Source organism: Brachypodium distachyon, chromosome 1 (assembly GCF_000005505.3).
Source record: "Brachypodium distachyon strain Bd21 chromosome 1, Brachypodium_distachyon_v3.0, whole genome shotgun sequence".
Classification (NCBI taxonomy): Eukaryota; Viridiplantae; Streptophyta; class Magnoliopsida; order Poales; family Poaceae; genus Brachypodium; species Brachypodium distachyon.
Window position 1 is genome coordinate 13075074 of NC_016131.3, and position 12130 is coordinate 13087203.

Genomic DNA, 12130 nt, shown 5'->3' on the forward strand with positions numbered 1-12130 from the left:
CAGCAGTACCTGTCGGAGGAAGCGGTGACGGCGGTAGGGACTAAGGGCGGCCCACGCGGTGGGCGCACGCCGCATCGGGAGGAGGCCGAGTCCTCTCATGCGGCCTTGTGCCGCCACGAGGAAGCGGCGCCGGAGGAGGAGGAGGCGGAGTAGGACCCAAAGTTCCTCCAAGCCATGGCGACAACGGTGGCTGATAGCCTCGTCAACAAAGACGAGGATCGTCATCAAAGACGAGGAGGGCCGCCGTCGCGCCATTGAGGACGCCGTGGACCCGGACATCCGTCGCACCATTGAGGACTCCAAGGGGAAGGGGAAAGTGCCGGCGCCTCCTAGGGAGCTCTCAGATGATGAGTAGGCGGCGAGGAGAAGGAAGCGGCGGCGAGGAGAAGGACAGAACTGAAGAAGGAGCTGTCGGAGTAAAAAAATGAGCCGACGAGTCCAGGGAGCACATTTTGTTTTTGTTAATTGCTCCTCCGCTAACTATCATGTAGTATATTTTGTGTAGATGTGATGATGAACTCTAATTCTAATATGTGATGTGAATGGTAGTAGATGATGAACTCAATTCGCGCGAATCACTTTTTCGGTTTTTTTTGTTCCCAATTCGGTATCTGTTCGGCACGACACAATTCGTAACTGCATAACTCGATTCAGTTCAACCGAACTCATTCTATTCGGTTCGCAGTTTTGAGGCATCTGCTAGTGTTGCTCTTATCCTTTCTCTAGTAAGACCTTGAACTGACGGGGTTGGCCACCTTCATTTCTTGGAATGCAACAAATGCGACAAATAAGGATTTTATACCTGGCAGTGGCAAGTGATCATGCTGATCTCGCTTTGAGATTAACCGAGACTAATGGAAATGGCTCTGCGCTGCCGCGGTCAACGCTCATGATGGTCATTACGACCACTTTGAAAGGTGATCTCGTGCATCACTTTGATGGTTGAGCAAGGCACTGTCGTCGTCTTTCTACTTTTGTGCTGGCGACACCGCCCTTTGCTAACCAGCAGCCTATCTACTCGGCCAATTCGTCTCTCCTCTCGGTTTCTTCTGCTGGACCCACACCATTAACCAGCGCCAAGAGCCGGGCACTGTAGTTTCTATGTGGATTGGCAAGGTTGATCTCTGGAGGGCAAGCGTCAAGCCTTCCATACATGCCGCCAGCTCAGCCTCTAACGCATCAAAGCAATTAGGCAAGTAGCGAATTGCACTGAACAGTGTAGTTCCTGCTTCATCATGCAAAGACATGTTAGCTCTGGCCTCACCTGTCGCAGCCACGAAGCTCCCATCAGTATTCAACTTGATCCATTCTGCTTCAGGAGTTCGCCAGGGGATGGCCACGGGCTGTGCCGTCACACGGCTGGGCACCAGGCGAGGAAAGCACAGGTCACTCGGCTGCTTCCATTTGCTTAAATCTGACAATGGGAATTGCTTGATAGTGATGAGAGATTCAGCATAGCTCTCAAGGAACCTCCTGGACGCTAGAATAGCAGGAGGATGCTTGTTATGGACAATCTCGTTGCGAACATACCAAGCTCTCCAGAGAATCAGGAGGATCTTCACACGCTGTACAGCATCAGCCCGATTCAGCAAGGAAAAAATCCAGTCCCTCTGAACACCTTCAACCATCGATAACTCAGTGCAAACAGTGTGCTTGCAGCCCAGAAGGGAAGGAGAAGAAGCGGCCGGCGCACGACGCCGAAGGAATGGACAACGGCAGAGGAGAAGGACATGACGAGGAAGATCCCGAGGAGCAGCTCCTCCGGAAGAGCCATCTCTGCACAGGTGCAGAGCAGAGGGCGGATCGGCGCTTGTCGAATCGGAGCAGGCGAAGCAGGGGCGGAAGTGCAGAGGAAGGGACGGCCGGGTGCGCCCTGCGGTGGAGGGTGGCTGCGGAGTCGAGCGGCTACGGCTGCCATGGCCCTCCGGCGGTTGTGGCGTTGCCGGCAAGCAGCAGCAGCTGCGGGTGCTGCCGCGTGGTGGAGCGCCAGGCGCGGCAGACGGTGGGGAGGCGGACGCGGTCGGCATGGGACGGGAGGCACGCAGGCACGAGGCCTAGAAGCTCCGACAGCAGGTCCGGCCATGGCTGGCGACGGTGGGAAGAGCCGGTCCGATGCAGAGGCGGCGGCAGTGGAGGATCGTATCAGACCGGGAGCCTTGTTCCGCTGGGCATTGTTTCTTTATTCGATGGCATATCCCACGTAATTTTGATGAAAAACCTACGGACGCGAGACATCACGACCGTTTGTAATTTAATATATAACTAGCAAAAAAATCCGTGCGATGCTACGGAACAACGAAAAGTGTATCAAGCACGAGCCGGTAGAGGCGAAGTCTGGACATTGATTTTTCGATTGGATTGATTTCCATACTGAGATTGATACCGAGATTTTTTGTTTGGGTTCGAATTGATTTCCATACTGAGATGGATACGAAGAATTTTGGATTTCATGCTAAGAAGATTGATTTATTTTAGAACTGTTCGTATTATGTTGTGACAAATTTGGACCGTACGATAATTTTCGGTAAATCTAAACCGTAGAATTTCTGCTACTGAAATCGTGAATAAGGCAGGAGGGGAAAGAAAATATAGGGCAGTGACATATTGATTGTAATTTTAACGAAGTTAACCGACCAACACCAACCAACGGCGCTCACCCATCACCACCGATTCCAATTTAATATATTGTAATAGATAATAGATACTCCCTCCGATTCTAAATTGTTGTCAAAATATTACTTGTATCTAAAAACTTTTTAAGAATAGATACATCCACATTTGGGCAAATTTAAATCAAGAATTTAGAATCAGAGGGAGTACTCCTTCCGTTTCATAATTCTTGTCGAAATATTATATGTATCTAAACACTTTTTAGGAATGGATACATTCATTTTTAGAAAAATTTGAGACAAGAATTATGAACCGGAGGAGTAATGAATAAGATGCATAACGGCAAAGGTGTGACAAGGCACATCTCTTTTCCTTGATGTACAATTAGATCTGTATGTTTGCTAAACTTAGATTTGCAGAGAGCAGTTTACAGCATTTACAAAGCATTGAGACGGGGCCAGAAGTAGGGAAGACCAGTCTAATCAACTCCGTATGGCCTGACAAATAGCTTAAAGAAATATGTTCCGCCAAAAAAAAAATGTCCATCCCAGCTCTTGGCACTTCACTCGACCATATCAGCAGCTCCATCAGGCTCCCCGATCTCGGAGTCAGCAGCCGGCCGCTTCCTTGACTGCTGGGACCTGACAAACTCATCGATACGTGACTTGAGATCCGTGTCTGGTATCAACATGTCTTGAGTGAGATGGGAGCGGTTAAAAGGATCCGTCTGTCAAAACAATATATGTCAGACAAAGGGGACTGCAAAGCCAGGAGAGTTCAAATCGACATTGTAGGAAAGCAGCACTTACACTGTCACTGAGCAAATGCCGAACAATAACTGGTCGATCTATTGTGACTCGCGATGACGGTAGTATCACAGGATCTTGCATCAGAGTATACTGCAAAAAGAAAAGAATCACAGATCATATAACAGAAGTAGCAAAATATGACAAGTTTCTCAATTAAACACATATAAGATCTTTTAACCAGTATAAATCATCAAAAATTGCAAACAGCATTGTAAATGTCACTGCCTACACAAGCTTGTTCAAACTGCATGGCTTAGATGAGTGAGTGGGAATAATTCAGATTGTATATATATATCATATGTAATTATTTCAAGAGCATGTAGGCATTTAGGAGATACGTGTACAATTTCTAAGATGAAATAATCATTAAACTGGATATATTTCATTCCTTTTTCACTTTAAAACAATAACACCACATACAGGAAAACATAACTTTTTGTTTATAAAGTAATAATACCTGAATTGGATCAAGAAATTCATCTGGTATGTCCCCAAGGATAGCCTCAGCATCCATGGCCTCAGAGGCAGCAGCTTTTGCCTTGCCCGCAAGTTGCATAAACTCCTGTATGATTTGGGGATCTACACCAATCTTCCACAAAATATTTGCTGCGCTCGCAAACAACTGCAATAGATAAACAATTGTCAGGTACCAGTACAGAGGCTACACACTCTAATGAGAGAAACAAAAAAGAAATTACCTGCTCATTGTATGATCTTCCATCTTTCGAGATTGCAGCTGGGAAGACAGCTTCCTTGTCCCCCCTTGCGATATGGACGTAGATGGTGGCAATCTACGATGAAAATACAGAAACGATGATGATAAGGAACTGTTGGAAAACACCAGATAAAAAGGTACTGAACTAAAAATATTTAAACCACTCCATTAGACCTGTTTCAATAGCTGCTTCGGTTTGAACTCGTACTTCTCTGGATCTTTAACAGTCAATGACTTCCTCTGAGGACCAGCAAGTTGCAAGAGGAAGTAATTTAGCATGCTCGCCACCCTTTCCACCTGAACAAAATAAGGATCATTTCATTGGTCAAAATGGAAAGGATAGTCTACAATTCCCTTTTTTAATATGACATGGAAAGTAGCATGTGTACTATCAACTGATAATTCTGCAGAGCAGTTCGAAGCTTCAACAGACACTGGAGTTTACAATAACATAAAGCAAACAAGGATAGATTCAACAATATGGTCTGATGACAATACCATTTCTGGAAGAAGCAAAGGTGCTGGAATTTGTTCTGACGTGAATGCAAGCATCCCAACATCCTCATTTGCTAGCTTCATGTCAAATCGAACAATCTGAAGAAATATATATATCACAAATTAACCTCCTTAGACAGTTAAACAAGGTAAGTTTCAAAAATGAAAGCTAAAGAAATATATCATATGACACAGGAAAGGTAAGTGCAGGTCAGCAAGGCTAACATTCTCTGACTGATGAAATACACGCAACCGCTCCTCTCTTTCTTGAGCAGGTCTATTATTCCATGCAACAGTGTTAGCCATCTCAGCCTCTATTTCCTTTAGTTCAAGAATTTTGTTCAAACTCTCATCAAGAAGATAGATGCTATCATTGATTAGGAAGTTGAGAAAATTTAAGTATACGCCCTTCTCCTCTTCCTTGGCTATCTGTCACATGAAAAATTGAGAAATGTTGTGAGTAACAAGTGAGCGCAGCACAAATGTGTATCAGATAGAAGAATAACTTACTTGTCTCCAAGCATTTCGATGACTGGGAACATCCCATAAATACTCAAGAAGCTCGGCAATATTATGTCGAATATTAAACTTGTCAAAGAACTGCAAAAAGAAGGCTTGGAATGTCATTACTCCGCAAGTAACGGGTGATCTGAACTTAGTGTAAGTAAATCATGTAGCTCACTTGTGTATGGGAGCCGGTGAATTCAATATCCACATAAAGCTTTAGAAGATTTTTTACAAGATAATCAAGACATAGCTGGTGCCCTTCAAATAATGAGGCTGTGGATTTCAAGCCACTGCATAGAAGGCACTGGTATTTTTAGTACACAAATTTACAATTGATAATGATATATAATGGAGGTTAACAAAATAATGGACCTTCTTTGTGGCATCCAGCAATTCAACACTTCAACCATCTTGGCTTTTAGGTAAGGATTTTTAATGTAAGAGCTCGCCATGAACATAATGTTAAAATTGAGGAAGTCATCCTGTCATGCAAAGCAAGAGTAGGAAGAAAAAACATAAGCAACTGCCATATAGCTAAGGCTGGTAATCACAAAACCAGGCCAATACTAGATATTACAAAAATAGATGGGAAGGATCCTCACCAATGGGAAGCCTTCAAGAGCCTTTGGAATTCTAGATGTTAGAGCAAGTAAATCCATTGCATCATCCAGAAAATGCTCCGGAATGCAAGAGAACTCCTTGGGGCATTGCGATGGCAGAGGCATCTTAAATCCCCCAACGAGGTCTACTGACCACAAAATCATTAATCTGTAGAAAGATAGTGCGCGTTGAAGAAATGCACCGTCCTGGTGGAACATAATTTATTAGTGCTGCATATAATTCTCAATGAAGCATCAGTTCACATGGAAAAAGAGGACATCACATCCATAAGACATTTACATGACATTTTGACAGAAGAGACTCTTAGAAGGATTCAAAATCTAGTTTTTTTTGCGGAAATTGTTGCAAGCACCCATGTTGCACATGTATGATCTGTTTTTATTCCATGAGATGCAAAAGTACACAAGCAAAAATCAACGCATACTACCTACAGGGAAAATAACACTGACAGCAAAAATAAAGTACTCCCTACGACCCATATTACTTGTCGAAATATTACATGTATCTAGACGCTTTTTAAACATAGATGCATCCATATTTGGGCAAATTTGAGACAAGTAATATGGGTCGGAGAGAGTAATTTAAACGTGTTGCGGTTGTAGAATCAAATTCGTTGTAGTTATGGTGATTTAATCCAGAGAGGATTGTAACTCCCAAATGTTCAATGTTCATTCTATTAACAGGTATATGACTACAAACGGGTTCTTGTGCTCAGAAATTTTGTTCAAAGAAAACATGCAGGAATAGGTAATTAGATGAATAATACATATCTCCAAGAAGTTGTGAGCGACTGAGCGTACTCTGAGTATCTGAGCTTCATAACAGAGCTTGTCTTGTGATAAAGACTCGACTATCTTCTCCAAGCGTTCTATATCTTGATCAAGCTGCGCTGAATTTCCTCCTTGATCCCGCATTGCTTTGTTTGACTCCAAATCATCTTCACACCTTGCAAGATCCTACAATTTGGATTAAGAGAAGACAAGTATTCAGTGGAGAGAAGAGAACATTCTGACAGAAGCTGGATCAGTGAGGGCATCCTGACACAAGCTAATCAGTAGAAGCTTGCTGGGGCTAAGGTACTGAGGATGCTGCCTTTGCATTCCAGACCCCTGACAGCTAGTCCTTCATCTTTTTGGTTTTTTTAGGCTTTTATTCTGCTTGTCATGTGGGGGCACACCTATAGGCGCAGGCCTCCCAGGTTGGACCTAGAGGCTTCAGTTCTGTTAGTCTGATACTCCCTCTATTCCTAAATTCTTGTCGTGGTTTTAGTGCAAATTTGAGCTAAAACCACAACAAGAATTTAGGAACGGAGGGAGTAGCTTTTTTCCGGTCAACTTTTGTAACTATGCACTATTTCTGTGGTCTTCTTACAAAGTGCTGCATTTTTGAGAGAAAAAAAGAGTGCTCAGTGGGGAGAGAAGAGTCCTGTTTGCATGGCGTTAGCTTATATTATAAAAAACTAGATACACCTGACATTGATTTAACCATTGGATGGACCAACAATATATCAAAGTATGATAATCAAAATATGGAGTACTAAAAGACAAAAGTAAACTGGATAAGAGCAAACAGAGTGAGGAAACGAAACAGTATCCCCAAACCTGAGAGATATGTTTGAAGTCTGCTACAGCTTTCATCACCCCCATATTAAGGACCCTTGCTGTCATGAAGAAACATTCGCAAATAAATGAGAAATTCTCTTTCTTTGAGCACCTCGCTAGTGCCCCTGCCTTAGAAGGAAGAGAAACTGAGCTATTTTTCCCCGAGCTTGTGGCTTCCTGTGACTCTACAAAGCGAGCCTCTCCACTGACATTATCTTGAGCATGCTCTTGGCTCCAGCTCTCTATCCAAGATGAGACTTCCTCTGAAGAGGCATTTATTGCTGTTAAATTCCTACAGCACAGAAGTAATGCATCAGTTACTGAAATCAAGTAAAGTATGTGTTCTACACAGTTTTGCACATTGAATTTCAGAGAAGAAACTAACTTGAAATCGATTCTGTCATTGCAGAAGAGGTACTTAACATCAATCTTGTCCTTCTTTGACTCCATTTTATCCAAAAAAGGCTCACAAAGACGGAGCATCACAGCACTAAGATTGACAAACATACCTGAACTCGCGCATTTTAAAGGGTCCACCTGTCACAGGACGCAGGATGAGTTTACTATAGAACGGAATACCAGTAACAAAGTTTGGAATGTATTTTTCATTGTAAATGTAGTTATACTGCAACTTGAGTGAATAAGCCATACAGCATGAATATATTTCGAGCACAAGAACAAGGCCAACAATCATCTGACATGCATGCGACACTTGATGTTAGTTTCATCATTCATCAAATCATCAATTTCGGATATCACTGCTCTTTCCCATGAATGTTCCTTTTCCTTAAGTGGAAGCAGGCACACCTACCTAACGCTGGCTGGTTAGTAGTAGTTATGCTTAACAATTAAGATATAATTGATCCTGCATAGTCATAAACATAGCTTGTGTTGCTTATTTGATAATGATTGCTGATTAGACACTCTTGTTAAAGGTTAACCACATCTACATGAAGAGATGAGCTGTACCATCCAGAAGACAACCAATAAGAAACGTGAGTCTTCACCTCATCTAATTTTTATTCCGCACTTATGGTCCATCCCTCCTATCCTAGTATCTCATCACCTTCAGGCCAGGCCATGAACCAACAGCATAACTTACCATTAAACAAGCTGATGCATTACTGTTAACTAAATTTGACTTCCTAAAACTTTTGCAATTGATGTGTTACCTAGCCTGAGTTAAAGTGAAAAACATGATGCAAGGTATGGAGACATAGTATAGTGGAATGATTCATCGTGCTTATGTATGCCCAGTTAATTTTTTGTAGATACCTGCATGCGAGATCTTCCTGCATTTTTATTTATCGCCTCTGCAAGATACTCAAGGACCTTTTCTCGAGTATCCAAATTTTTAAGCAGCACTAGCAGAATATCCCTTAGTCCATCCTGCAAGCTATTCATAACACTCTTGATGGTTGCGAAAGATGACAACAAATCAGCTTGCCTGCGTGAAGATGCCTCAGAGAAGCACTGTTTCCTGATCCAAAATTAAAGGAAAGGTCGTGTAAAAAAAAAGGAAATGTAAACAGCAGACTTGGATGCTAAGACCAGTGTACTAAATTTGGAGTACATGGAACTCAAAAACCTAAATCATGGTAAATCAAAGCTGAACTGACAAGATCTACACCAGAGCATGTATACTTAGGAAATGCATAAGAAAAGGTCTAAGAGCCCTTCTATTCAAGGTAAGTCTTCAATGCAACAAGTCCATATAAAGGTCATGTTCATGAACAAATTCTGTTATGAAACAAACTCAAGTTCATGCAAAATTGTAAAGGCTAATTAGAACACACACAATCAATGATGGGCTCACAGTACACTGCATAAACAAGAGCAAACCTTTGTTATGTTAAAATGTTTTTTCAAGATAACATGAGGAGTCCAGAAAACCATCCAAGAGATGACTTCATATGCTATATGTACCACAAAAAAGACTCCTTTTGGACGATGCGATTATTTTTTCATAACTTTAGTTAAGTATTAAACTCCAGGACAATGCTTGGAAATTAGAACGTATACTTCAACATTCAGAATTGAACCGACCAGCATATTTTTAGATATCAAAATTCTAACTTTCATATCTAGGTAGTCAAAAGGAAGCACAAATTGCTACGGAAAACTCTCTCGTCCTACGAAAGGACGAGTTTTTAGCACATCCTTCAAGCTAATTTGTGCATAGGACAGTTCTGGTTGACAAGAACATTACACAAAATGCAATCTTTCTAGCTAAGTAAAGAACAAGACCACACCACTGAAACAATCAATCAACAATAGGATCACTCACCCAACATCAGGCTCCCCTGAGAATTCGCGGTCGGGGATCGCACTGACGTGGAAAAAGCCCCCCAGCAAGCTGGAGATCTCCATGACTCTTCCTTCACCGATCAGCATAATTTGATTCTTGGGAATCCACTTGGGATGTTCCACTAGAGCCCTGGCGCAGTTGGGGATTCCCACCAGCCGCCTCAGCACACGGAGTGGCCGCTGGAAGTCGCCAAGTGCTGATACTTTCTCGACTCTCTGCCTCAGACGCTCGTACAGTTCGCCCATCACCGGCTCGATGGTCTCATATTCGACGTTCCCCAAGAGCTCGTCCAGAAAGCCTGGCGGCGGTGGGGCACCGGGGGACGGGGTAGGGTCGAGCGGGTCGGCAGCCTCAGCGAGGAGAAAGATGAGCAGCTCCGCGGCCGGGTGGGGCGCGTTGGGGGGCGAGGGGAAGGTGTCAGGGTTGCCGGCGACGATGCGTGCGTAGGAGAGGATAAGCCCGCGGATGTGAGCGATGGATGCCTTGAGCCGCGCTTGAAGTGCAGCATCGCGGATTGTGGAGATCTTGCGGGCCTCGTCGGCAGCGCGGCGGAAGGCGGCAGCGAGGAAGGCGAAGGGGGAAGGCGAGGAGGCGGGCGGGTCCGGGAGGGATAGCCGGTCGATGAGGATGCGCTCGGCGGCGTCGCGCAGCGCGAGCAGGGGGCGCGACTCGGACAGAAGCTCGGCGGCGGTGAGCTCGAGGTAGGCGACGGCGGGGTTGGGGGAGGACGGGGGCGTGAGGGAGACGAGGAGGATCTTGCGGAGGATGATGTCCTCGACCTCGTCTGGCGTGCGCTGCGGACGCGAGGGCGACGGCGCCGGCGTGGTTGGGGATGCCATCGGCTGCTGCTCGGATGCGGCGGTGCTCGGGTGCTACTTGTCGCCGAGGGAATCGCGTGTCCCGGTGAGTCGTGGAGTCGCTGGCTGGGGTTTGGGGGTTGTTTAAGCAGCAGAGGCTACGCCGAATCCGTAGGGGAGAGAAGTATCCATGAGTTACCCTTCGTTTCGAGAACGAGTTACACTTCGTTTCCAGAACTTAGGGCATCCTACGATCTATACAGCTTTCTTATCAACGAGTATAAAGTTATCTGGACAATAAAAAAATATAAGGTTATCGTTTATCTTTTACCATAGAGTAAATATCCACGAGACCTAAGTTGTTCATACATAAAAATAAAAAATAAAATTAGCTCCTTGCCGGCTTCCTCTCCTCCATGCCGCCGCCTACTCGTCGTCGAAGGCGACAATTCCCTCTGACATCCTCTTTTTCGCAGACTCCGCGTCGTCCTTTGACGCGTTGTTGATGGAGGCGCGACTGTCGGTGTCCTCCGCAAGAGTGTGGACTCGACACGTGACGGAGTCAATGGAAGAGCCTCGCCGCTGCCAATAGAGGTTTCCCCCGCCGTGCCGAGGAAGACGACAGGCCACCAGAGAACGAGGAACAATTCACCAGCCACATGGGGGTGGGGGGGAGAGGGGGATATGCATGATTCGATGGAAAAAACAACATGCATAACACTTAATGAGGTAGCATGCATGACCAAATGATGTATATAAAGAGAAAAACTTTCTCGAAAGAATATGATTTAATTGATTAAATGACATCGTTTGAATTTATATATTAACGCAAAAATGTAAATCAATACGTGCATGGCTTACAGACATGACTTGATGAGGTGGCATGGTTTGCATGGCATTATAGTGGACCTAATGAGGTGGCATGTTTGTATGTTGAGATAAATAGCTAGTGCGTGTCTCCTATTTATATATAGAAGATAGAAGATTGCTTTATCCCCAAAACTTCAGAATTTTATCATTTGGACCCATAACATTCTGAAAACTACTTGAGACTAATTTTCTTCTCAAGCAAATGCACCTACCGTTTTTTTTTCTTCTTTGTGTGGCTAAATGCACCTACTATTCAATAATCAAAATGTGCAAACATACAAACGGTTCTAATCTAATCACTATTAAAAATGTCCATACTATAGGGGATTGAACCATTTCAACGTATGAATAAGAAAATGAGTTTGTATGCACTATTTTAAAAGTTGAGGGAAGACAAAATGTTTGATCGAGATACAAGTACACAAAGCCGCTGGCTTAGAAACCATCATGCAACTTGCTTGTTTCCATACATTGATATAAAAAGGGAGGTGTTTGCTGTAACTACAAGTGGTTAAGTAAGTCGATGGCATCATATAGATAACAAAATTACTTGTGATTTTAAATTCCAACATTTGAGTTTCACAACTATCGCACCAGTGGTCCACAGGGTCCCACTGGCAGGACGCGTGGGTTGCAATGAACGAGGTCTCGCAAGGCCTGCTTCCCGGGAAGGGCGAACCAAGAAAGTCCACCCCCGAGATAGTAGTTACCGGGGTTACGAGAAGACACTCACTGGCAAGACCATCACATTAGAGGTTGAAAGCTTTGACATCATTGACAACGTCAAGACCGAGATC

The 12130-nt window shown here is 44.1% G+C and overlaps 1 protein-coding gene across 1 annotated transcript; it reads right to left on the bottom strand.

The window, feature by feature from the left end:
* Positions 1-2925: 2925 nt before the first annotated feature.
* Positions 2926-10625, bottom strand: LOC100835300 (probable ubiquitin conjugation factor E4). The gene is made up of 16 exons (XM_003562335.4): positions 9646-10625; positions 8634-8838; positions 7744-7895; positions 7359-7650; positions 6558-6713; positions 5739-5942; positions 5509-5618; positions 5312-5426; positions 5140-5229; positions 4855-5058; positions 4633-4728; positions 4309-4431; positions 4118-4210; positions 3877-4041; positions 3420-3509; positions 2926-3337 (listed from the first exon to the last, which is right to left on the bottom strand). The coding sequence occupies exons 1-16, from the start codon at positions 10503-10505 to the stop codon at positions 3173-3175; spliced, it is 3120 nt and encodes a 1039-aa protein (XP_003562383.1). The 5' UTR covers positions 10506-10625; the 3' UTR covers positions 2926-3172.
* Positions 10626-12130: the final 1505 nt, after the last annotated feature.